Here is a 27,196-nt window from a genome sequence, read left to right on the forward strand (position 1 = left end):
AATGCATTATATTTACATTCAGCAAAATTCTTTGTAATTACAGGGAAATTATTAGTTTTTATATATTAATAAAAATTAGACTGAATTAAGATAGTAGACGATATCGAGTCAACTTTATTTTATGATTCATTAAACTAGCTATAAAATAAAAACGGGCTTTTACAAAACGGATCCATATTAGTTTCAATTAGAATGTTTTTTTAATAGTTAAATTTAAAAACAAATATATTATAATAAAAATTAATTATTAATGATTTTTTAATTGATAGTAGCAATAAAAAATATTTAAATTTTCGAAATTTTATCAAGAAAATTTACAAATAGTGCATAACGGCCTCCCAACGAGATTATCGTCGTGAGATCTTCGAAAAGCTTTTTTATAAGTAGTTTGGCTAATCTATGTAATCCTTGTATTAAATAATTTTAAAATAAAATCTGATTTAGGAATCGTTTAGTTAAGTTTGTTTAGCGATTAAAATGAGTATTTTAGTGACAAATTTAGGTTACGGTCCTTTTGGAGATGGATCAATAAATAAAGGTAAGCCTAATCGATACAACAAAAATATAATGGCAATTTATTATATTGATGACGTTTAAATTAATTTAAACGTTATCAATGATTTCCAGTCTTAATAAAATTCAAATAAAAACACAGACATTTTATTAACTATTTATTTTTTAAATTGTGTAAAAAATGCAAAACAACAAATATTAAACTACATTTTCTGTGAAAAATACATATTTCTTACCTCATTTTGAAGTTTTGATATAATTTTATATATATATTTAATCTAATATGAAAACCCATCAGATCCATTACTAAAGTTCAGGAATACAACAATTAATATATAAAGGATATTTCAGTTCCAGTTATTACATAAAAAATCTCACTTTGAGTTTTCTCTTTTGTTCCTGTATTGGCTTGTCTTCTTCAATACTCCATTATCAATCATACTGTAAATGGTATCAATTAGAGATTTTTTAATATCAATAAGTTGTACACCCAAAACTTCTTTTGTTCTTTTGTTATCATACATGTATTTCTTTCCAATTCTCTTCAAAATTAAGCTAGTAGACTTATCAATGCAGCTAAAGAACCATAAAGTTATGTAAGGTGCATTCCATGCAGATATATGGTAATTATACTGTGAAAACTCTTCAGTAAGTATGTTTGCCATATCTCTCATCCATAAGTGATCGGATGCAACTATATGACGATTACCAGCCGCTTCAGGCACTATCATAGCCTTAAGATGCGCTTTTGCAACGTCGCGTACGTCACATAAACTGAAATTGAGTCGTGGTAACATAGGCATGCTACCATCCATCAATCTTTTAATAACTTCGGTGCTGGTGCTTACAGTACCACTTATAATTGGTCCGATAACGAGAGCAGGATTTACAGTAGCTAATTCGAATCTCTTCGAAGCTGGTAAATCTTTAACAAAATCCCATGCTGCTTTTTCTGCTAAGGTCTTGCTCTTTGCATATGCATCCAAATAAGGTGAATTAACGTCACTCCAGTCAGATTCGTTGTAGACTTTTCCATTTTCGACTGTAGTTTCTCCATGTACAGATGCTATGGAACTGGTAAGAACTACTCTTTTAACTGATTCAGAATGAGAACAAGCTCTTAGTACACGTTTGGTACCTTCCACAGCTGGCTTGATTAAGTCGTCTTCACTTTCGGGTGGTACATTAGGAAAAGGTGATGCGACATGTAGTACATATGTACAGTCTTTAACAGCATTTCTCCATCCATCATCTTTTGTCAAATCTGCTTCTACCAGTTCTAATTGATACTTTGCATTTGGGCACAGTTCTCGTATTGGCTTTACTTTCGCTTCATTCTTCAAACTACGCACGGTTCCTCGAACTTTGTAACCTTCCTTTTGTAGTAATTGAATGATATGTAAAGATATAAATCCAGATGCACCTGTCACAAGTACTAAAGGTGTTTCTTTGTCGTTTGACATGTCGTTCGTTCGATAGCAGACTCCAGTGAGCTGCGTGTATCACTGTGTCATGGTTTATATTTGGAGTGTACAAGGTCATAGAACTGCATATTTTCTGTGGCGCCATCTCTTAACGATTTTAGAAACTTAAATGTGCAGAATATAATTCAATAAATTTGTTATAAAATAATATATAGAATCAGTTCATTTTAAATCAATATATTGATTATTGATACTAAATCGATTGTAATACTATTTGAAAATTTTTAATGGGACTAGCTTACATGTAGTAAAAAAATAATAGGTAAATAATATTTGTTAGAAAGATGTAATTTTGTTAGTATACATGAACTAAGCATTATTAGATAAGTTTTTTTTTTTTTATAAATATTTAAAAGTTAAAATATTTTTTCATTAAGATGAAAATTTAAATTTTGTTACTCATATCTTAAAATTAGTCTCCTAGTGATAAAAATCAAGGTTCTGTCCTGTTGAAATGACCTAAAAGTTTTGAAACCAATTCCATAAATATGCTTTATTTCAAGATGGGTCAAGGCATTTATTATTGTTTGAAATTTCCTAATTATGGTAGACATGTATAAAATTTTAAGTAAAGGCAAGTAAGTATCTTTTAAAGAAACAACTATTAATTCATTCGTTTCAATAAATACATGGTAACTGCTTTTTCAGCATTTAAAAAATATTTAAGCTGTTGTCGTTTTATAAGTTTTTTCTTGTCATGAAATCATTACTTATTATTAAATTTATCCAATGTTAATCAAATATAAATTAAAGCTATATATGATATACTGTAGTTACTATAACCAATATCAGTCAGGTCAGGTATAAATAAGGAAGTTATAACTTATATCTTTTTTGGAATATAACAATAGAGGTTATAGTACCTTTTGAATTGTTTCGCACATTCATCCAGACTAGGTGGTTGACCCTATTCCGAAGACCCACTTTTTACGTTTTTATCTTTTAATAGTTTCTAACAGTTTCGTCGTATAACTTTTGTTATTTGATGCTTTCATGCCAATTTTCCCTATTAATTTATTTTTCTAGATTTTTAAACTTTTCTAAAATATTTTCCAATTTTATTTTTTCCCCCTTTTGTTCCAAAAGATTTATTTGTTTAGTTTTATTTAGGCTATACAGTATTGATTATTAGATTAAATATTCATAATATTAAATATACATTTAACCATGTGTAAGTTGTGAATTATGCATAAGTTATTGATTTTATGTGCAATATTTATTGACATCATATGCATATTAAATAATATGAAATAGTACGCATTTATATAATGCAAAATTTGTTTACGAATCCTTAAATAATGATAATGTAAAAGACACATCATTTACATTATTAATGTATTTTTTATATAAAATACATTAAATTACAATATATATTGAAAATAAATTCTTTATTAATATTATTCATTTTGCATATGTATCGTTTAGAAAGAACAATATACAGTGGTGCCTCATATAACGTACTTAATCCGTTCCAGGTGCACGTCCGTTAAGTGAAACGTCCGTTATACGAAGCGCATTTTCCCATAGAAATACATGTTAAAACATCTAATTCGTTCCGCAGCATAAAATAACCGTACTGTATCATTAAAAAATGAACACGGGGTGCGTTCTTTTATTCCTCCGCGTAACTCTGCGCGAGCGATATCCGTTTAAAAATTCCCGCGGAACGCGTTCCTAAATTCCGGTGGGAGTGCACGCCGTCGAACGGCAAAAACGGCCGCTTGTAGCAGTAGTTTACGGTAGAAAGCAACATGGCGTTTTCCATGGCTCAGATAGTTTCGTTTCGGGGTCCATTATGTGGTTTTATGAATGAAAATTTAGAAATTGTGAAAGCGCGAGTTAGCGCACGAGGTGATGTAAGTGTCTTTACGAATTTTTTTCGAATGGTAGCCGGCATTCTAATTTTTTTCGTGGCTATTTTGAATGCTCTTTCAACAAATAATCCATTTTATGGTTGAATTTTACAATTGGGATCCTTCTTTTGCCTTTAAAAGCTCATATTTTAGAATTATAGATTCCTCCATCACAATACTATCGATAGTGCGGGCGCTGCCATCTTTCTTTCTTTCACTGTCGTTCCTAAATGCCTACAAACAGCAGCGCATTCCTGTAGTAGCGGAGACGCAGAGCGACCGCTATTAAAGAACGCACCCATGGAGCAGTCACCAATTATGCCGGAAAGTCCGTTGTTCGCAGCGTCCGTTATTCGAGGCGTACGTTATATGAGGCACCACTGTATTTAAATGCTTATATTTTTGTAAATATGATGTCATAGAACACAAGAATTTAGAATTTATGTTGAAATAAAAGTATTTCTGATATATAGGGCTACTCCGCAATCGTTTCAAAATATGCCTTATTCCAGCTGATTTTTTTCGGAGATGTTCACCACTAGTGTTTATATAAATGAAATTTTATAATAATTTTAATATATTGTAAAAAATGTAAAAAAGGCTTTTATTGATCGGATTTATGGAAATTGTTGGCGGGTGTAGCCCACCATATACATTACAACAGTGCATTTACATACGCACATCATTATTAATTAAATTCTACATTTGATTATATTTATCGGATTTCGGGGTGGGGATTTTCCTTCAAACATCATTAAAATGCATTGTCATTGGACTTAGACGACTGAAACTTGAAAACCTAGCTATCGTAATAAGTAGATGAAATTTGATTTACAAGATTTGAGGACATGATATAAAGCAAGTTAAGTGAAAAACATTTTAATAACATAAATTAAAAACTCTTTTTGAATAATTTTTAAAATGATTGATTGTTTTGAATTCAGTTATATAGAAAAATATTTGACGGAATTATCCTGAAATATTTAAGAGCACTTTTGTAAATGTGCAATACAGTATTTTCAATATAACAAGGAATTTCTGTCAATGCCTTTTTTGTCATTGAATATTGTCTCTTTAAATTTCTTTTCCATAATCTTTCGATTATGACGTTATGGAACTTTCATACATTTATATATAATTCTAAATTTATAATTCTATCCTTTAAGGAGAAACTTTTGAAGTGAAATAACGTGATATCTACTTTGCATAGGAAGTTTTGCATATATTTAATCGGGCCTCCTGCCCCCAGATTTCCTTATCTGGTCTCGTCTTTCATTTATCTAACTTTGTTCTCGAGATTAAGAAAGACAGGCGGACGGACGATAGTGGGAATTTATAAGTCTACAATTTTTTCAAATTGCAACCCAATTAGTACACATAAACTATCTTTCGCTCTGTCTAACCCGAGCGTTGACACGTGTTTGAATGTATATGTAAGGGTGTGCGTGTATACGTGGATGCATCACACACACATCCATATAGGATGTGTGTGAGAGTGAGAAAGCGCACGATTTGGTTCACCCTCTTTGAAGCGTAATAAGTCCTGCATTTTTTGTCGAAAATTTCTGAAATTTTGTAGGCAGGTTTGTGTATTAGGGAGATTGCTGCTATTAAATTCTGGTGATTAAAGGTCAAGAGGATGGGAAGATAATGGGGGTCATGTTTATCTCCAGTATGATCGGATTTAATGACGATTTTACTCGTTATTAGCATTTACAAATTTTTTTTTTTTTTTTTTTTTTTTTATATATAAAACTCATCCATACTCTGAAAATTAAGCTTTTTGCCATTTTATAATAGTTAAAAATATAAAAAGTTTTTAAAATAAAATGTGATAACAGATGGCGTCACCAAAATTTTAAATGTTGAGCAACTCGCTGCTGGATTTTAAAGAAGGTTATCATTAAAAAATACTTTGACAAAACTGTTTTCTATAAATAATTCTTCGCATTTCCATTATTCCGTGTTTAGATATGAACGTTCATAACCCTAATCTGGATTAGGCAAACAAAAAATTAAAGGTACGGAGGCTCTTCAGACATCTTGATATACTCATATTTTTATGCTATTTGTTCAATCACATATTTGTTTTCAAATCTTAGAAATTATTGATTGTTACCAATAAATTATTATTTAATTTAATGCCTTTATCGATAGCTAAATGATAAGAAGGACTTAAGGTTCGATGTTAATGGCACAGTGGGCAGAAAATTATTTTTCTATCTGCAGTAAAAGATGCGTACACGAAAAAGATGAAAATGAATCTTTCGACACTATATTCGAATCAGCAGGGCTCCGAATCAAACTGAACTGTGTATTATACTTTATTTGTATCTCATTATACTAGCAATCCATTTTGTATTCTTTTATAATTTTATTATATTTACTATACCTGCTGTCTGGTAGTGCTTTGCGGAACCAGGCGGCACATTTTTGTGCCAAATAAAAAATGATGATGATGATGATGTGTATTATATAGGAAGTTGGGCAGCTGCTATATTTTACTAAAAATATATGCGAAATTTATTAAATATAAAAAAGTTTGAATAAACCTAGATTTTAAAAACTCTACGACTATTGGACAGATTTGAATTTCCTGCACAATAGTCGTTGAATTGTTAAAAATTCAAATATGGACGAATACTTGAGCTCAAACTCCGGTCAGCAATTTAATTTTTACTTTTCGGATATTATATATAACAGAGGGAAGTATGGCGATTGATTAAAAAATGACCCACCAAAATTTTTACAGTTTTATACTTCCTCGAAACGTCGAGAAATGCAAAAAAAGGGGGGTAATTTCTGTATGTATAGATGTTTGAGTGTGAAGGGGGCACAATTTTGTTCATCCTGTTTGAAGCATAATAACTGTTTTTTTGGTCGAAAATTTCTGAAATTCTACAGGGAGGTATTAGGAGGATTGATGATGCAGTATTAAATTTTAGTAGATAAAGGTTGAGGGAGTGGGAAATAATGGAGGTCGTGTGTAACTCCAGTAGGGTCGGACTTGATTTTAGTCGTTATTTGCATTTGCACTTTTTTTATTATAAAACTCATCTCTACCCATAAAATTAAGCTTTTTGTCATTTTATAACGGTTAAAAATATAAGTTTTTTTAAAATAAAATATGATAACGGCGCCATCAAAATTTTAAATGTTACCGGGAAAGTTGAGAAACTCGTTGCTAGTTTATTTAAATTTGTACATTGCTTTTAGTCATCATTCCAACAGTTAGTAACAGTTGGAATGATGACTGTAAAAGCATTGTAATATTATTTCTATATGATAGGCTCAAAGACCGAAATCGCTCATTGAGCGAAAAAACGACCACGAAGCAAAATTCGTGTCGTGGCTTTCATGATATTTGATTACGAGCGTTGTAGTTATTAAGAAAAGCCATAACGCGTTCTGAACGTTAGCTGATGCAACCATGATAGAGGATCATACGACGCGCAGTGGTTTGTAACTTTAAAATATGGATTTTAGCCTCGAAACATTTCTATTTACAATTTTTAAGGCTAATGTTTTTAAGTATGAAATTTAATTTTCATACTTAAAAACATTTCAAAGAAAAAATGTATGGAGAAAAATACACATTTGTTTCTTTTGATTTGCTAAAAAGTGTTAGAGATCTGACTACATATACTTTTAGATGCTTGATATGCTATACACGATGAAATAAAAATCGTCTGTTAAAGTTAAAAACCACTGTGCGACGGATTTATTATGGTTAAAAGCCACCACACATTTTGGATGTTTACTAATAATGAGGTGGTGATAAGAAAATAAAACTTTCTTTTCATTATGATTTATTTATCTCCAATAATCTTATATAAGTAGGTAACAAAATTATTCAGCGCATACATAAATGTAACTTGGTTACTTTTCAACAACATGTAATCATTTGTGAAAAATTGTTGCGCTGCTCGATACGTCAACGTTTTCTAACAACTAATTTACTAAAAATAATAACTTTGTCAGGAACTTTTATTAATAAAATCAGTCTTTTTTTATGAGAATCGAGAATGTTGCAGAGTTGTTTATTTTTACAAGAACTATTACCGTTACATTTCTAGTTGCATTTTATGTTCTTTGAGTGCCACATTTGCATTATTTTTTTTATCAATACAGTATCTTTTAGTGACACATTATAACCGTTGCTTATTTCTAGATGTTAACGTGGATGCTGAGTGAAGCGTTAAAGAAGTTGAGGGTACGTCCTGAATGTTAATAAAGTTACTCTCAGAAATTGTAAATTCATTACGAGCGTAAAGGATCAAGAAGACCTTTCTTGTTTCCTAACTGATAGAGACCTGATGGATTAATGCTCATAACAACAGCTAAAACATTTCTGGGAGCTGCACGTCCTCTATCACCATCAGGCACCATAACTAAAACATTCAAACCAATTTCAACTGCAGAAAATAACCCTAAATTGAGAAAACTCTCCGAGCTCGAGATCATGCTCGAATGAAAGAAATAAATAAGACGAACGATTCTATGACGCAGATTCCTGTACTATTATTGTGAAATAATAATCAGAACAATTCTTAATTCATTGTTTTGAAAATTCTTAATAACTAAAATGTCTTAGGATTTTTAGGCTTTATCAGAGGTAGGGGAGACCGGGTTAGTTGTCACAGTTTTTAGTCATTTCTAGTTTTAGGGTCTGTAATATCAATTTATTTAGGTTTAAGTGAAAATGTATACACCTAAATATATTTTGATTTGGTTTATAATAAATATATGAACATTCAATAATTTTTTGTCATAGTTATTAATTATTTTAGAACCGTGTCACCCGTACTCTACGACAACATACCCCCGTCTAGGGGTATGTTGTCATGGAGTAAGAGATATATTGTCACAGGATATATGTAGTCTAAGTTCTCACATTTCCTGAGTTTATTTTGGTTATGTTAAATTATGCGTAATATGACATTTACTCGTGCCAATTTTATAAAGAAAATTGATTACTAATTTACTATTATTTATTCTACGAAAGACAAGTAACTCGAATCTTTACATATTGTCTTCAGAGTCACAGTTGTGACAAACATAATGTGGATTTACATCTGTACATAGCTTATGAGACCAAACTCACCACAAACCAAAGTATTTTCTTTCTCTTCTGATGAGTCAGTCTTGTTAGTGACAAGTTGCCCCGTTCGATGTGTGACAATTTGCCTCAAATGAACTTCTTTAACAAATCGGTTCATAGTTTCTAATTTCAAAATAGAAAATTCGATTTCTCGTAATGTATATATACATTAAGGACACATCTAATAGGAAATACAGTTGTTACTCACCTTTTACTAATTGCAAATTTTCAAACGGCACAAGACATGATGCATCAAAATTACCCGATTTTCTGTAAATCTTTTAACTGCTAATGAACGGAAAACAATACAACGGATATTATTCGAATTTTGTAATGACGTAAGCAAGCAGTAAATGAACCTACTCCTAGATGACGTGACCATTCAGTTTTGATTATATAGGCTATATTTGCACTGTGACAAAATGCTCCTTGTGACAACTAACAGCGGTCTCCCCTATTAATTTACATCTGATATGGAGAGTGCCAATGGCTTAATGCATGTAGGTTGAGAAAAGTGAAATCCTACTCGGATGTAATATACAGTAATACCTCGGTTATCGTCGGTTTCGGATTTCGCCGATTGTTTTCGGACGGATTATCGACGAAAACCGAGATATCACTGTACAGGGTACACACATGTACCTAGCATCAATCTGCATTATTTCTTTAGCTTCTGTTGTCCTATCCTAAAACCCTCCAGTTATAGGGACAAACAGAATTGTTTTAGGCTAAAACTTTTTCCAGCAAAACTTGTGGCGCGATGAGTAATAGCATCAGAACACAGGGTAATTTTACCCTAGATTTACCCTAAATATAAGACTACCCGAAACATTACTCTGAGAGGTTGAAATTACTCTAGAAAAGGGTAATTACCCTAGAAACAGCAGCACTAGTCAAGAATGAACACAATACAAATTCCGCAAGTGTTTGCAATGCGCCCGTTGACAAGTTACAACTTATCCTTTCTATCGTGGTTGCATCAGCTAACGTTCAGAACGCGTTATGGCTCTTCTTAAACACCAGAACGCGTCGTGGTCAAATATCACGAAAGCCACGACGAGAATTTCGCTTTGTGGCGTTTTGAAACGACTACAACGCGTTGTGTTCGTTTTTTTCGTTCAATGAGCGATTTCGGTCTTTCAGCCTAACATATACATAACTTTTAGTTTTTATCTTTTTGAATAAAAATCATCCTGTTGGCTTTGGTTTGGTTTGATGCGATACGGTAACGCAACACGTGGGTGATCTACCAAGCGAGTCTTCCGGGAGGATTTTTTACGTGGAAACTGGCTTTATTTAGGTATTACAAACGTCAAGAAAATCCGGAAAACTCCACCTGGCAAGCTGGTTGGTGAAACACGAACAGGTGATCAACTACTAGTGTTCAGTGGTTTTTATCCAACCAACCAGTAAAGGGCTCTTCCAATTGGTTAGACGTTGATTTCATTGCTCTCTGTTAAACTGTAACTACTAATCATACGTCCTAATGCTATTGACATGCTAGGTCAGCGGTTCTTAACTTTTTTAGTAATCAGCACCCCCTTGAATCTGAAAATAAGCTCTTGCACCCCCTTAAAAAATGTGTGTATATTTGTTGTACGAGGGTTTTACCCAATTCTCGAACCGTGTTAGAGTGAATCCGTGCTATAGAAGTGCCGTGTTATACGGGGGTTACCTGTAGATATTATTACAAACCTCATTTACATTATTATTCAGGGTATGCGAATACCTCTCAAGTAGTTTCTGTACTGCACGTGACAGTGTGACTACATTAACTGCATGTACTGACGACTGATGATAAGCGCGATGTACTGAGAGACGGTAGAGTAGAGAGTGTAGAAGTGAGACTGTAGAGAGTGAAGAAGTGGGGGTGCCGTGTTGCTGGGTACCACAACACGGCCACCCCCAGTTTGTAGAGAACACGGTCGCCTCGTTCGTATTATTTTTAAAATTTCTCTTGCACCCCTGGAAATGCTCTCTCGCACCTCTGAGGGTTCACGCACTTCAGGTTAAGAACCACTGTGCTAGATAAACGAGAAGTGCTAAAAATGACGAATATGACAAATTATGGAGGAATATGTGGAAAACACTAAAGTATAGATAAATATGTTGCATAAAATTAGCATAATTAGAAATTAGTATAATTCAGAAATCGACGGGGAAGTCAAATATCAGAGTTTGACTTTCCCACATATCATTGTATCAACAATAAAACACTTCATATGTTTGTAAATCTGGAGATCAATCAAAACGTGTACATAAAATAAAGGTCTTGATATGCCACATAGCATATGTAATGTTTTTATAAAATCGAAAAAATTTGTTGTTAATGTATCTTACGAATATCAATCTTATTTCAATCTATTAAAAATACTTTGAGGAAGTTTCAAATTTGCCCTCATTATGAATCCTACCGATATTACATATAATATTTTTAAAATGACAACAAAAACTACCGATGGTTTAAGTGTGTGTAACAAGTAAGCACCAAGGATAAACTTTGTTCACGGTCCTTAAATTTGTAAATAATTATTTAAAATATTTTTTGTAATTCTTAATTGTGTTAATTACGTAATGAGAAGCATTTCATAATTAGTAATTAAAACAGGAATTATTCAGTAGTCTATAATAATTAGGACCTTTAAATTTTTAATTATTAAGGATAAAGATAATTCTCTAGCTTTATTCTAAAACATATTTTTATTGTTAATACAATATATCTACAAAAGTCAATAAATTTTTAAAGTATTTTCCAGAATAAAAACGGAGTCAATGGGCTGGATCTTGAACGTGTATTACTCCGCCGCCATGGCTAAGCAACGGAAATTCTTCGAAACGTGATGTTTGAATTTTCAAAAACACTTCGAAAATTAAAACATCGTGTCATATGACGTCGCATGACGTTTTTGTATTTTTATAATTCACATTTATTGCAAAGATTTCGAAAATTTCAAATAGATTATAACAGTTTAAGCATATCTTATAATTTTCTAACACTAATGTCTCGGATGGCATCAGTCTACCGCTCTGAAGGGTCCTGGACCGAATCCGGAGAGGAATTTTCGAGGCACCATCCGAATATATCGGGCTCCGACCCTCGCCACACGGCTACCCTATTGTGGATCTGGCCGACCCATAACGGACTTGCTAAGAAAGGCTCTCTTAGTGTTAACGGGACAGAAAGAATTTTCAAAAACCCCAACCAATAACCTCTGCGTCGTTTTCTATCATGTCCACTCCTATCGAATTGGATTATCCAAGTGAAGTTCTCAAAAAAGTACGGCTCTACTATCTCAGCCTCACAGACTGAGCATTTTATTATCTTCACATAAGTGTTAACACTTTTTTCTCTTTTTGAAGCACTCTATACATTGTTGCTTTCAATATAAATTGCTATTTAAAGTATTCATTAAATTTTCAGTATTTTAAAGCAAAATTTATATTTACTGATTATCTTATTGTGAAATATTTCAAGAACCGTTGCAACAATATAAATTTTTAGAATTGTAACTGTTGATCTTGTTTAAATTTAGATTATTCTCTATATTCTCAATAGATTTACAAGAAATTTAGCCGTTTTTATCAATGAATTTTTTGATTTTATTGAAATACAGTAATATCTAAATATTATGAACAAAGTGATGATATGTATAAGTTAACAAAAAAAGGTGTAAAGAACATTATCTGTGGGGGAATATTTTTCTTAACAATGTTAAATATGTTCAAGATAATGCAAAGATATGATAATACCAAGAAACAGTGTTAAAAATAGCGTTTATAGTATATACAAAATGTCAATTATAGAAAATATCTTGTTGTCATATAAAATCGAAAAGAAACCCGTGGAATTTTTTAATATAATATAGTATTACTGTAATATAATATTTTTTATGAAATGTCAACCATTCTCTGAATAACAATATTCAATTAGATATTTACTTTATATTTTAAAAAATTACCCAATAAAGTAGAAATATTTTGCACATAAGAAAATTTTACGATAAAATTTAAATGAAAAAGGCTACGATTTAATGCCAAAGGCTCTCATGATAATTTGATGTTTACTGTTACTATATTTTAATAGATAAATATAAAATTATAAATGTATAGGAAAAAAAGAGTGAAGAGTAACAGGTGTGTGACTAAAACGCAAATATCATACAGTGTGAAGAATAATAAAATTAGTTTCAGTTCGATTACTGTATAGTTACGCACGGCTTAACTATCACGTGACTCTATTGACCTTTCGTAAATTTTATTACGTCACAGTCGTAAATATTTCTTTTACGCATATATGCATTTTCAAAAAATATTACAACACGGGTAGTAATTTGTAAGGTGAATTTTCCAGTTTTATTTTGCGTTGGGAAGTGACGCCATGTGTCATGTGATGAACAGAACCGGTATTTTAAGTCCTGGTTACAGATTGGTTGGTTCTGTTGGGAACTGTCTGTCTTTCAGCCGGACCAGACAATAGCCATTTTCATTTTAAATTAGAATTTCGAAGAGTCATAGGTAAGTTATTAATGATATTAATTTATAAAAATTACTATTGTACCCTGTATGTTTAGCAATACTGGAAAATGATTAATTTTATTTTGTTTTATTATTTTATTTATATGCTTTTCTAATAATCTCTCCAAGGATTGATTTTAATTGATATATTTTTTTTGTTATAATTTTAATCTTGAATAAACTACACAAATATAAATGTAAATTTAATAAAAGAAGACGCATGCTCGATGACCACTATCCAAGGTCATAAGTATTGAACATTCTAGAAACTTTATTGTGTTTTTAAAAATTCATTGTTTCCTATTTAGTACACGCTTTTATTCCGAAGAATTTTATTATATTTAACAACTGTATATGTTGTGTTCGTTACCAACTATAAACAAGTCTGAATTCAATCAATTTCTTATCTTATATACCAAAATAGTTGTCATTTAATGATTTTCTTAGGTGTTTCACAATGTTCAAATAACACTGGCTTTCCTGATTAAAATTATAGCTATATATATGTGTGTGTTTCCTGTTATTGCATCATCAAATATCTATCTTAACCTGTTCAGATTGCATTTTTATTGTCTGTTTTTATTTATTTTTTCTTCTACTAATCAGAAATTAAGAAAAAAAATTTTTTTTAATGGAAAATTATCCTCTGCTGCTACATATAGACAAAATTTTAACAGTAGATAAATATATTTAATTGGTTTTACCTTTCAGTTTGTGTAAAATTTCGTTATATTGACAAATTAACTTTTATATATGTGTAGAAAATTATAGTTTAATTCTTCAAAATACTCATTTATAACCACACCTATACAATACACTTCCTTCCTTTTAGCATTACTGTTTAACGATGAATTATCTTTTTAATGCACAGAATTTTAAAAACATGATCAATTTATTTTTCTAACTGAATTTTTTTTTTTATAATTATGATTTTTCACAAATAAGCTTCCTTATTTGGCAGTAATTGAATTCAAACTATTAAATGAAAATTATATTAAAAATCTGATTTTAAAATTTTAAATGTTGTTGTGTAAATAAATTTCATCTTTATGAAAATTTAGTGTTTACTTTTTCTCTTCTGACCATTTTGTCTGACCGATACAAAGTTTGACGAAGTGCATCAAGGTTTTTTGAACAATGGTATGTTTTTAAGAAATGCAATTAAGAAAAATGTGAAAAACAAAATATGGAATTGAATATTCTTTACATAAAAACTGTACAAATGCAATGATGTGTAAAGTAGTCACATGATGTTTATAGATAATTCTTACAATTTCTAATATTTTTTCATTGCTGTATTTCATGCTTTGATTTTTGAACTGTTTGTATTAAGGAAATAAGAGTTATTAGTATAACATATAAAATTTGTTTTAATATGCAAGTTTTAAAATATTATTTTACAATTAATTTTATTAATATACTTAATGAATTGCTTATAAAACAAATTTGTATTGTAGAGCATAAAAATTACTACCATTCAATTTTTTTAAAAACCAATTTTGAACTCATTGTATTATTATATAACTTTCTAATATTCTTGCCTCCTTAATGCTTCATTTTAGAATATCCAACTGTAAAACTGTTTATAAAGAGTATACTTGAAGAAATTTGCCTCGTTCTTTTCATTGATTTTGTCTGATTTATGAACTTATATAATATGGTCAAAGCAGTAAACAATTAAGCAAGATCTCTGGCAGATATCTGTCTTTCTAAACAAAAAGAAGAAAAGATTGGAATCATGGATCCAAAATTTTTCCATTTTACTATTAAGTCAGACATAATGAAAAAGGAAAATTATTGAACTTGGAGTAACTTTTATAATCTGTATATAATAATATATTTAGTAAATAGTTTGCTACATTTGATCATGAGCCTTTTAAGTGTTTTTAGCAGATGACCTTATGTCAACAGTATATCTTGTATGTTGTGAACATTTTTAGTGCTTTCTAAATTTTAAACATGATCATATACATAAAATCACTATACTAAAAATTAACAGTAGTTCAAAGTTTACTTTCCATAGTTCTGAAGTCATATCACATATGTTCTTGTACTTGCTTTCCTTAGGTTGTGTAGGATGATCTATAACCCTTGTATGATGCCAATGGCCTCCAGTAGAGATAACATGTCAATATATGAAGATAAAATTTTGATTAGTAAAACGTTCTTATAAAATGGCATACAATATGGATTGTTGAAAAACACTGATTTATGAACCAATTTTAATTAAAATGTCTTTCTTTCATAGCTTTAAAAAACTTCCTTTTAAAATCATTCATATAGAAATAGGGATGATTTAATTCTTTTTAACTGTTACAAATTTAAAAATTTCTACCCAAAAAAACAATGTCTTTGAGACTGACACAAATCTGTTCAGCAAATTATAACTGAAAAAAAAATTTTGATATTAAATTTTGCATGGCAAAGTTGCAGGTGTGGTCTATAGTATCTCATGTTTGTGTAAAACAAAGTATGTGTAGGAGAAATGGGAAGTGTTTTTGAATGTAGGTTAAAAGAGCATGAAGTAACAATAAAACTAAAGCCTAGGAATTCATTCCTGTTTACACATTGAAGAAAATTGTTGTAATATAGATTTAAAAAAACAATTATAAAAAATTTGTAGAACATTTTGTAGTTATAAAACATATACCATTATTTTTAAATTTATATCTATTAGTTATATTAATACAAATTGGGGTGATTTTTTTAAATTGGCTAATTGCAGTAGTAAAATGTAGTGAAGGAGGAGCTTTATAACTTAGTTGTCTGTTGTCTTGTTAACTTGTTAGTTTATGGTAAAGAATGATATGGTCTACTTTAAGATATTTTATCTTGTTTAAATACTCTTACATGTTTTTGTTTTATTCTATGTCAGTGTTTCTCAACCTCTAACACAGCAGTTCCCAATCTTTTTTTGACCAGGGACCACTTTGATTTCATTGTTGTTAGCATGGACCACAAGGTTTAAGAAAAATAAACTGTGTCAATCTAAAAATAAACTTTAATCAAAACTTTTAACATAAGTAATGGTTAAACTCAAGAGTAACATGCTTTAACAGTACTATTATAATAGAAAACATGACATTTTTAGTAAAAATTAAATTCAGTTTGTATCAATGTGGGAATAATAATTTAAAATGAATAAAAGTTTTAAATGTTTAGGCGCATTTTAGCTCTTGCAGACCACTGGTTGGGAACCGCTGCTCTAACAAATTGTCTCCCCCTTCACTTCGAAAAAAATTTTGTTGGGTTTATTAGTTTATTTGATAATTATATACTTTGTAAAAAATTAAGCATTTATTTACTCAGAATATGTATTATGTTTTTTAATTTTGTTAACACTTTTAGATTTTAATATAATTAACAAATTTAACAAATATAATAAAATATAAACATTTTATATTCAATAAAAAAGGGTTAAGTATACAGAAAAATTATTGTTAGTGCAAACCTTGAGGCTGATGAAGTTGAGCCAATTTGTTTATCTTTGGTTCGAAATTTGTCAAAAGTAGGCTAATTGCAAATTACCTTTTTGTCTTAATTGTAACCGTCCAATTTCTTCGGACAGTACAAAGAGTTAAAAGTGGAAGGAAGGAGGATTATAGGAATGCTATTTATTCAATTATTGTACAACATAATGAATAAAATATCTAATAGTAAAACATTATATTAAGAATAATAATGCCCCAGAAAGTTGTTTTTTGCCCCCAAAATATTAATATAAATTGTTACTAATCGCCCCAACATGGAAAAATCGCCCACCTGGGAGCAATATCGCCCCCATTGAGAAACACTGTTCTATGTAGTTGTTGATTTGGTGTATTGTGTCATTGTAGCATGTACTGAAGAGGGGTGAAAGCCCAAAATGCACATAATTCAAGAATTGTAATAAAATATATTGGATACCATCGTCATCTGCTTAGTCTTTGTTGTTTGGAAGAAATGTAGTAGTAATAGTGTGGGTAGCAATTAATATAACCTGATTTTAATCTGACAGTTATTTGGCTTTAATATAACTATTGAGCTTAGAGATCTTTACATTCAGAAGAATTGTGGCTGTTTACAAAGGAATTGAAAAATACATTACTTGGTTTTCTCCCAAATTAGTGAAGTGCATTTGGATTAATTGGAATTCTGAAAATTTCTATAAACTTAACTCTTTGAATTTGTTCTATTTTCCAGACAGTTTATAATGAAACTTTTGCCAAATTTTTACAATTTATTAATTTTGATTTTAAAATTAAAATATTTTAATCAAAATTATGCAAATAAAATAACTTTTTTTTCAATGATCATGAATAAGATTTTTAAAATTTTATAATAAACTACTTCCTCTCACCATAACCATTTAAACAAACATATAATTCAGATGTATAATGATGCTTTACCAAAATTATTCAAAGCAAATGTGCAGTACTTATCACTTATTTCTTGTTAATACTTTCACAGATTTATTTGAATTAAATTTAGTAATTAGTTTTTTATTAAAACTTGCATTCTACAATTTTGTCAAGTATCCAATTTAAATAAAACAAATATTTCATATCTGTATAAATTTAAGTAAATCATATTAGTAAATCATAAGCAACAAGATATAGAATGCTTTGGAAATTCAAAAAATTATCTGCTAAAATATATTATCAACTTATATCTAATGCAAGCAAACAGCAATTAATTAAGCTAATATGTAGTTTCATGTTATGTTGCAGTTTACCAAGCAAGTACAAAATTTACATAAATTTTATTTTCATTAACTCAACTTCAATGAAATTATATGATGCAATTAATAATAAAAATTGTAGTATTCTGGTATTCTTTTTAAATAATTTTTATCTGCTCAATTAAAGTTTTCAAATGATTGTTCCTTTTTAGAATAAAATCATATTCTAACCATCAATAACTTAACTCATATTATAAATATGTAACTCTTCGTGTTTCCAAAAATAGAAGCCTAGCCCTTTGGAGAGATAATCTGATTTTAAATTATGTAGTAATTTGTGTATTCTCATTTAAACTATAAGTTAGATGTATATAATATATTCAAAAAGTTCCAAGACTGTTATAGTACCAGATAAATAGAAATAAAAACATTTTAAATGCTAAAACAAACAGAATTTTGATAATTCAGTGTTACATACACACAATCTTTTAGTTTATTTATTTTCTGTGTGTGTGTATACACAGTATATAATATAATTTCTTTAAAAAAATATAGTTTTGATAATTCTTTAAATTTAATCTTTATCTTTATTTAGCAATGTCAGCAAAACTCCCTCTCCTAACTCAACCTGCTCCTGATTTTTGTGGTACTGCTGTAATTGATGGAGAATTTAAAGAAATTAAATTATCTGATTATAAAGGAAAATATCTTGTATTATTTTTCTATCCTATGGATTTGTAAGTTGAGAATTTTTTAAAATTCTATTATTATATTACAGTTGTTATTTCAATTATTTAAACATGTTATTTAATAGTTTAAATCCCATACACTTCATAGTTTTTTTTGTTCCATTTTCCAAATTCAAAATTAACTCTCCTTTTTAAAATAAATTGAATGCTTTGTAGCTTTGGTCATTGCTGGCTCTGACTTCAATTAATTGAAGTCAGCCAGCAGGAATGATATAACAAAAAGAATAGTAATGTTCAAAATAACCACTCAGTCGGTGTAACGTAACACAAAGTTTATATTTACAATATAAATGTACAAAATAATACAAATTAGAGTCACAATTACATATGCACAAACACTAATCCAACGACAACCGACTATTCCCGTACAAATTCGTCGAAAGAACTCCTTACGATCAAACAGACTTGTAATTAACAAAACCTCCGAGTCAGGAACAAGTTCGTACTAAACCACTGGGGTTTACTTTCCCCAGATTTCCGTAGCGTCCAACGAGAGAGAGAGTTAGAACTTCGGTAACAACGATCCTAATCCAATCCGATCTGATCTTCCCGATACGAACCTCTGTTCCCACCGAAACTCTGCTTAAATAGTGTCCGGCGTTTGAATCGTCCGCCAATCAAATTTGAATGTTTCCACAACGTCCGGCCAACGGTCATTTCCCGCCAGCCAATCATCCGTCTGTCGTCGACTTGAAACTCAACGGTTCTTCTAACGGTTGTTTCTAACGGTTTTCCCGTCCCGAAAGTTCGTTATATTAAAACAGGGCGGAAATCGCTTGCCTAGGCGATTCCAAACCCTACAAGAATCAATTTTTTGAAGTCATTAAAGAATTTTTATGCTTGTCATCAAATATATTGTCTTAACAGGGATGCCAATTTTTTCCTCATTGAACTTTAAGTATTAATACTAATTTAAAGGATTTTATATTAAAGTAGTCCTACTTTTAAATTTTAAAAATTTATATATTAGGACTGCAATTATCTGATGTAAAAACTGTACTGTAAAAAGATATGTCCCAATTGGATTGTAGCTTGATGGACGATAGCAGAGACAATAGTAAGGATAAAGCATGGCTCTCCATGCTTTTATCCTTAAGTTTGCATTTGCTAAAAACATCAAATTTGTAAGAGATGTAATGAGTTTGATTTGGAAGGATAGCATTTATTTTGCATTTGACCTGTAGTTGGATATGGCCAATATCTGAAAATGTTTATCAAAATGCTTAAATTGACCTCTAAAAAGGTAGTAAAAAAATATTTTTTAAATTTCTGAGTTATGAAAATGGGGTTTCATTCAAAGAGCAATGTTTTTTAATAAGCATAAAGGATAGTATTTTGTGCAGAGATTTCATAGAAATATTTTGGCTGAAATCTTTATTAAATTAATTACTGAATCAGTTAGAAGGTTCTGGAAAAAAATTGGCCCAGACTGGGACTTGAACCACCAACTGCCTCTTACTGTGCAAAAGCATTGCCAGTTACACTACCTGGACCTCTGTCTGATATTTTCTTTCAGAACTATTAATTTAGACATAACCATACTATTCTTTGTCAATTGAGGACAACTTAGTACCCATGGCCTATAAACTTCTTGCTATGGCACTTAGCAGGTTATCACTTTATCCCAGTGTGGTTTATATACCCTTTATTTATTTATTTATTTATTTAGTTATTTGGCTTTAATATAACTATCAGGCTTTGAGATTTTTATATTTGTAGTAAAAATTATATTTTCATTTTTAATAAAATTATTGTAATATCCTGTATCATTTATATTTTATTAATTTACCAGTTTTAAATATGTTAAAATTAAATTTTTTTTATAAAATGTAAAATACTTTGAAATCATTTAATTTTTATTTTTACAGCACATTTGTTTGCCCAACAGAAATTATAGCTTTCAGTGATCGTGTAGATGAGTTTAAAAAAATCAATTGTGAAATAGTAGGATGTTCTACTGATAGTCATTTCACTCATTTGGCTTGGTAAGTTTTTCTTGATGAAATTTTAAATGTCATGATAAATACTTAAATGTTGTTTTTCTTTCAGGATTAATACTCCTCGTAAAGAAGGTGGTCTTGGAAAAATGAAAATTCCTCTTCTTGCTGACAAAAGTACACAAATTTCTAAAGATTATGGAGTATTAAAGGAAGATGCTGGTGTTTCTTTTAGGTAATTTTCTTCAAATTGACATTTTTTATAAGAACGTGTTTACACTAATTCAATTTTGGCCACTGAAGTTAGCATTTTATTAGTATGCTTTTTTAAATTGACTAATTTTATAGTCAAAAACTTTTTCTAAATGAGAGAAAATTTTCTATTAAACACAAATGCAGCTTATAGCTTATTAGCTACCAATTAGCTTATATTGTTACATTTAGCATCAATCAATGATACCAATGTTACCAGAAACATCAAATCTCTAATGTGCTATGAAATGCCAGTTCAATCCTTCATCTCGTACAGTCTGTAGTTAGTGTCATTTGCTATTTTAAAGAGGTTTACTATTTTGTTTTTTTTTTATATTAATTTAAACTGAAACTATTTTTTTTCTATACTATTAATTTCACACAAGTTTTGTACATAGTTTTTTTTTATACGTGTAGATAAAATTTTTTTTATGGAGAACTGTTGTGCAATATAAACTGTGATATAAATGTAGTCCATGCACAGAAAGCTAGAGCTTCTTTAAATAAGTTTCACAAAATCCTTTCACTCTTTCTCTAGCAGTTTCTTAAGTCCATTAGATAGGCGAACAAACGTTTTTGGCCATTTTAAGTAACCGCCATTATGGCCTTTGTGGTACTTAAAACCGTTTGTTCGCCTATCTAATGGACTTAAGAAACTGTTAGAGAAAGAGTGAAAGGATTTTGTGAAACTTATTTAAATATAGAGTATTGCAAAATGATGTGAAATTTTGCAGTTGGGAATTAATATTAATTCCCAACTGCAAAATTTGGGTGGCACTTGGGTGGAATTGCTAGTAATTTAATGATTTCAGCATAACATCTATTCTTTAAGGGGAAATTAATATTAATGTATTATACCCTCTAAGCTGAATTCAATGTGCTTGTAAACTTTTTACAGTTAAGACTTATCAAATTATTTTTATTTTTCCTTTGTAGATAAAGAACATGACACACACGTGTTTTGGATTGCCCAATTTACCTACATTTGTCACTTAACCTATCTTGTGTTGTTCCAGAGATATCTTGGGGTTGTGACCTCTGACTCGACTGGTTGATCTGAGATATCTCGTTATAGCATCGGAACATTTTTGAAACTAGATGTCACTAGTCGTAATAATTTTTATATTAAAACTAACTTTTGAAATATATAATTGTTTGGTTATTACATTTATTAATATATCTATTTTGTTTGTGTTAAATAAAAAAATAATTTTGGACGATACTATAGCTACAATTTTTTTTTTCAAAAAAATGTAATTTTCGTTAGGCCTAACATCAACGAAAATTCAACATGGCATCACAGGCAATGGAGAAGAATTTAAACATCCGATAGGTTAATAACACCTACATTTGTATGATTGGAGAGTAAGAACATAACACTGAAGAGGGATTGTATATTTGAACTTAGATCCAGAATGCAGTTGTCATGTCATATTCTTTTTCTGTAAAGGAAAAATAAAAATAACTGATCAGTCTTAAATGGAGTTTTTGAATAACCAGAGAAACCTCATAAGCACATCAAATTCAACTTATAGATGATATAACACATCTATAATTTATTATTTATTTTTTTTAAACAGATGCAACAAATAACTTAAGTCACTTAAGATGACTCAAATATTTTGACTAACAGACTTTTTTTTCTTATTCAGTCATAACCTCTTGACTTTATGTACTTTTGTTTTGAAAATTGTTTTGATGTAACAGTCTGTCTGTTGCAATAACAAAATTCCATATTAAACAGTTTCTATGTACAGGTGTTTTATTTAGATGTTTAATAAATAAAAAAATTTATTTTACACTTTGAACCTACAACTTCAAACGTTTTCAGAAAAAACATTTGATTTGTTTTTTCTGAAAATGTTAAGAAGTCATCACTGGAGATCATATTGATCAATATGATCTCCCAGTGATGTGACAAATGTCCAGCTGGTATAAATTGACTGTATTGTGATGTCACATTGTTGATTGCAGCAGATCTTTTCATGCAAATTTTTCAGATCAGTACTGTATATACCCCAAGTGTATGTATCAGGTTCCACAGGAAAGTCAGTTAAATCTGTTATTTGGAGAGTCAAGCAACAAAATGGTGATTCTCTTCCAATCCATCCTTCAGTGAAATGATCATTCAAACAATATGTAGAAAATGTTACCAAAGTGGTAGGGAGAACCATCTTGCTGGAAAAGCTTAAGCTGATGCATAACACCTTGTAACATGTTGGTTACTTTGGCCTTTGTGAAAAAAGTAACTGATTTTTTTGACTTTTTTTTTTTCCTTTTGATTCCACACCAAACATTGCATTTTTTAGAATCCTGTTTTCTTCATGTACTGTACATGTAGCATTTTGGACTTCCAAGATGAAGTTTCTACTTTTTCAAACATGATTGTCTGGTCTGAAAAGCATACTCAGTATAGGAAATGTCATCAGCATCAATTTTGGTCGACATTGGTTCTGGAAAGTTTTTCTAAGCCATCCTATTTTCCAGTTTAACTTAGACCTGGAATTTTTAAATTGCAGACCTATATATTCCCACTATTGTTTGTTCCTTGTGTCTGTCCCTTGTTAATCTTAAGAATGGAGTTTGTCTCTATTTTCATCTGTGTTGAAAGCTTAGGTCTGCAGGCCCTGATTAACTACATATGAACTTTTGGTCTAGACTGGAAGTGATGTAATTTTTTTTTTTAAATTAAAAGATGATTAAAAATTGCAGCTTGGCATTGTGATGTCACGATAAATAATTGCTCATTGCAATTGATTTTTGTACACACATGAATGTAACAATTTTATGGAATACTTTATACACTATTGTTGATTTGTGGCTATATACTAGTCTGGATTTCTTTTGGGCTTCTCAAAAATAATTGTAGAATCTGTTTTCCTTACGCTTGGTATGTTTTACCTAGTCATCAGTATCAAACATCTTGTTTGAGTTTGTTGTCCCATTACATAATAGTCTTTAAGGTTGTACTTGTAGCAAAGACAGTACTGGACAAGCAATGTGGAACTCAATTCTGTAAACAGTGATTCACAAGATACCTTCTGTGGTGTCCATGTGGCAGTTCCTATTTCTGCAATGTGGGAGACAGATATTTTTCTGTGCATGTGCAGTATGTAAAAATTCACTGACTTTTACACTCACTGGTCTTCTGTTAACAAAGTACTAGTTTTAAAGAAATCATCCTGTACCTATCATGCACGTGTGTGCACGCACACACATGCATGATAGGTACAGGATGATGATCTTGTATTTTTATCACTTTTTTCACATTGATGTAAGTTTAATAACAAAAATTCATTCATATATTTTATTCTTAACTTTAACTTTTTTATAAAGATATGTCTAAAACAAAATGCTTGATAGTCAAACTAGTTGTATTTTGCAAGTGATTTGTGTCTTTCACTTAGACTAACAGGTTAGATTGGACAAAATAATTGAAAATTCCTTGTTTTACAGTTGAACTTTTCCTGAAACACATACCATCATAGGTATCACCCCTTTTTCTTATTTTTGTAGCTTACACTGTCAATAAACTTCATTACTTTTCCTGTTGAAAAATCCATTTGTGTGTTTTGGGGCATGATTATGGCAGACTTAATACTTTTTTAAAAGGAAATAATTGGTGCATGCCTTGTAGGTGCTTCTGTGACCAGAGTGGCTGAGTTGAAGGGGAGTAGCAAGATCTGTTTCCTTGATCATATCTCAACCTGCTAAGACAGGCAAAACATCTGCCAACAAAAGTCAAAGTTGTGTGAGGAATAGAAGAAAACAAAATAACTTCTTGATTATAAAAAAAATAAATTGTTATTTTCTACAGACTGAAGATAACAAGAAAAAATTATTTGTTGTTTTTAAGTGTTTATAGTTAAATTTGAATATAAACTTTGTTTCAAATTGAAAAATTCATTAAAATTTGAAATGGTTCTTTTAGAGGTCTTTTCATCATTGATGATAAAGGTAGATTGCGTCAAATAACTGTTAATGATATGCCTGTTGGAAGATCAGTGGATGAAACACTAAGATTAGTTCAAGCTTTCCAACATACAGATAAATTTGGAGAAGGTAAGTATTATCTAGTCTTTAACAAAACTAGCATTCAAATTTATTTTATTTATTATTGTTAATTTAAATTCAGTTTTTATTTTTAAAGTCCGAGTTTTTAGTTTTTAAAATTTTGCCATACAATCAAACCTTCAATTTTCAAAAAACCTTCATGTTCCTAAAAGTTCTAAAATAAACAAATTTTCCCATCCACAATATGAAATGGATTAATCTGTTCCTGACCTCCAACAGCCTCTTAATTTTTTTACTTTTTTAGCTGTAATATTTTATTATATACAATATAATATAATATATTACAGAATAGATATGGATGATGGAATATTTTGCTTTTAATATATATACATCACTGCCAACTGAAACTAAACACTAGTACTTGTATCTATGTATAGACTTGACTCTGTCTGCATGAAATATAACCAAATCAATCAAGGCGGACAAGTACTTTACGCTTTCTGAAATATTGTTTCAATTGATTTTTGATTTCAATTTAAAGTAATTTTTTATTTTATTTTTAATTTGTTTGAGGGCAGCAATAGCAGCATAAACATATTGCAAAGTCTGGAAAGCAACAGCAGGGATGATATGAAACCCCATATTAAACTTATGGAAAATCAAGAATGATAGCCCTTCAGGGGATCTACCTATGCACAGATCTAAGAATGTTGCTGCATCTACCTCTTTTTCCCATGTGAAGTTACAGGGGAACACACTGGACATTTTTTGTTCTAATATGAGAAACATCTGATCTGTATCATCCTGTGCTATTAGAATGTCATCAATGTAACTCAAGTAAAACAGCAGATGGCAAAAGGGAAATTGAGCACAGAACATTCAATTCCCTGTATGATCAATTCCACTAGAACAGCAGATAAAGGGGAACCTATGGGGACCCCCTGTTTTTATAAATTTTTTCCATAACAAAAGTAGTTGTGCTGATTTTTATTGCGGAGCACATCGCATATATCCAGTATCTGTTGAACACTAAAGTCCTTCTTGAGGCATAGAGAATTAACCAGCATTAAGGCTTTTGAAAATTGGCACCGAAGAGTACAAGTGTAATACATCCAGTTTGTAGAAGCTGTATATGCTGGTTCATAACTCGCCAAAAACCAAAGTGATGGCAAATTTAGCAACTAAGGATGAGGGAGTAACATAGGGCAAGTCTGGTATCTGTGTACAAAGAAATTTAGCTACTGCCTTTTCTAAAAAAAATTTGTAGGATTTGGACCTCTTGTTTAAAAGTGGTTGCAATGGCCAGCCTGCCTTATGTTTCTGTTGTCCTATATAAATGGCTAAATAGTAATATGCGTCCGCCATCACATCTTTGATGTGGATGTACTGTACACTCCTGCATGCTCTGCATGATGTTTTAAATTCTTGCGTAATTGAACTTTGATCATGCACATAATGCCTTTTTTTGATTTAAATGAAATTTATTCCATTTACGTTAGAATATTGTTCTATATTTTAAATTTTGTTTGCCTGAAGATGATGAATATAAGTTTGTTGAAAGTGCTAGCAACTTGAAAATAATAACTTAATTTGCACAGAAACAGTTTCATTGCAAAAGTCTTAATGTTTGCATTTAAAATTTGTTAAATTTATTTATTTTTCATGAGGAAATTTTATTGATGCAATGAAGATTTAAGTGTAAGTTTTTAATATTTTTGAACTTTCTAGTGTGTCCAGCTGGATGGAAACCTGGCAGTGATACTATGGTTCCAGATCCTGTGGGAAGCAAAGCATACTTCCAAAAGCATTAAACTATTTTTTTTTTGACTGTGGCAAACAGTTAAAGCTGTAATAACTTTTTTTTTTTTGAAAATGGGACCCAATAAAGTTCTTTCAAAATGAATAGTGGATTTTCAAATTCATTTGAATAAAGTTCAAAAACACTTCATATGAGAATAATGAAGTAAAATACAAAATTAGAAATTATTCTGATTTTTTAAAATTTTTTTCAATCCATACATTAAAAAAAAAATCTCCAAATAGAATAAAGAAATTGAGTTTTAATATGTAGGGTTATACAAATCTAATTTAAACAATGAATTCTTAGAAAATGATTTG

At 30.3% G+C, this 27,196-nt stretch overlaps 2 protein-coding genes across 3 annotated transcripts; one reads left to right on the forward strand and one right to left on the reverse strand.

The window, feature by feature from the left end:
- The first annotated feature begins 381 nt into the window (after positions 1-381).
- On the forward strand, positions 382-26,981 carry LOC136985527 (peroxiredoxin 2-like). 2 transcript variants are annotated; one of them, XM_067282821.1, is made up of 6 exons: positions 382-538; positions 18,722-18,863; positions 20,744-20,860; positions 20,925-21,047; positions 24,996-25,126; positions 26,807-26,981. In XM_067282821.1, the coding sequence occupies exons 1-6, from the start codon at positions 478-480 to the stop codon at positions 26,887-26,889; spliced, it is 657 nt and encodes a 218-aa protein (XP_067138922.1). In that variant the 5' UTR covers positions 382-477; the 3' UTR covers positions 26,890-26,981. The 2 variants fall into 2 exon arrangements, with proteins under 2 accessions (XP_067138922.1, XP_067138923.1); XM_067282822.1 differs by lacking the exon at positions 382-538 and adding an exon at positions 13,313-13,466.
- On the reverse strand, positions 659-2,030 carry LOC136985526 (uncharacterized). The gene has a single exon (XM_067282820.1). It carries the CDS (start codon positions 1,974-1,976, stop codon positions 888-890), a length of 1,089 nt encoding a protein of 362 aa, XP_067138921.1. The 5' UTR covers positions 1,977-2,030; the 3' UTR covers positions 659-887.
- Positions 26,982-27,196: the final 215 nt, after the last annotated feature.

Source organism: Centruroides vittatus, unplaced genomic scaffold (genome assembly GCF_030686945.1).
Source record: "Centruroides vittatus isolate TY-2023 unplaced genomic scaffold, ASM3068694v2 contig_971, whole genome shotgun sequence".
NCBI lineage: Eukaryota > Metazoa > Arthropoda > Arachnida > Scorpiones > Buthidae > Centruroides > Centruroides vittatus.

Coding starts and splice junctions, on each gene's coding strand:
- LOC136985527 (XM_067282821.1), top strand. CDS start 478: ATGAGTATTTTAGTGACAAATTTAGGTTACGGTCCTTTTGGAGATGGA. Junction 21,048..24,995: donor GATGCTGGTGTTTCTTTTAG/GTAATTTTCTTC, acceptor TGGTTCTTTTAG/AGGTCTTTTCATCATTGATG. Junction 25,127..26,806: donor TACAGATAAATTTGGAGAAG/GTAAGTATTATC, acceptor TGAACTTTCTAG/TGTGTCCAGCTGGATGGAAA.
- LOC136985526 (XM_067282820.1), bottom strand. CDS start 1,976: ATGTCAAACGACAAAGAAACACCTTTAGTACTTGTGACAGGTGCATCT.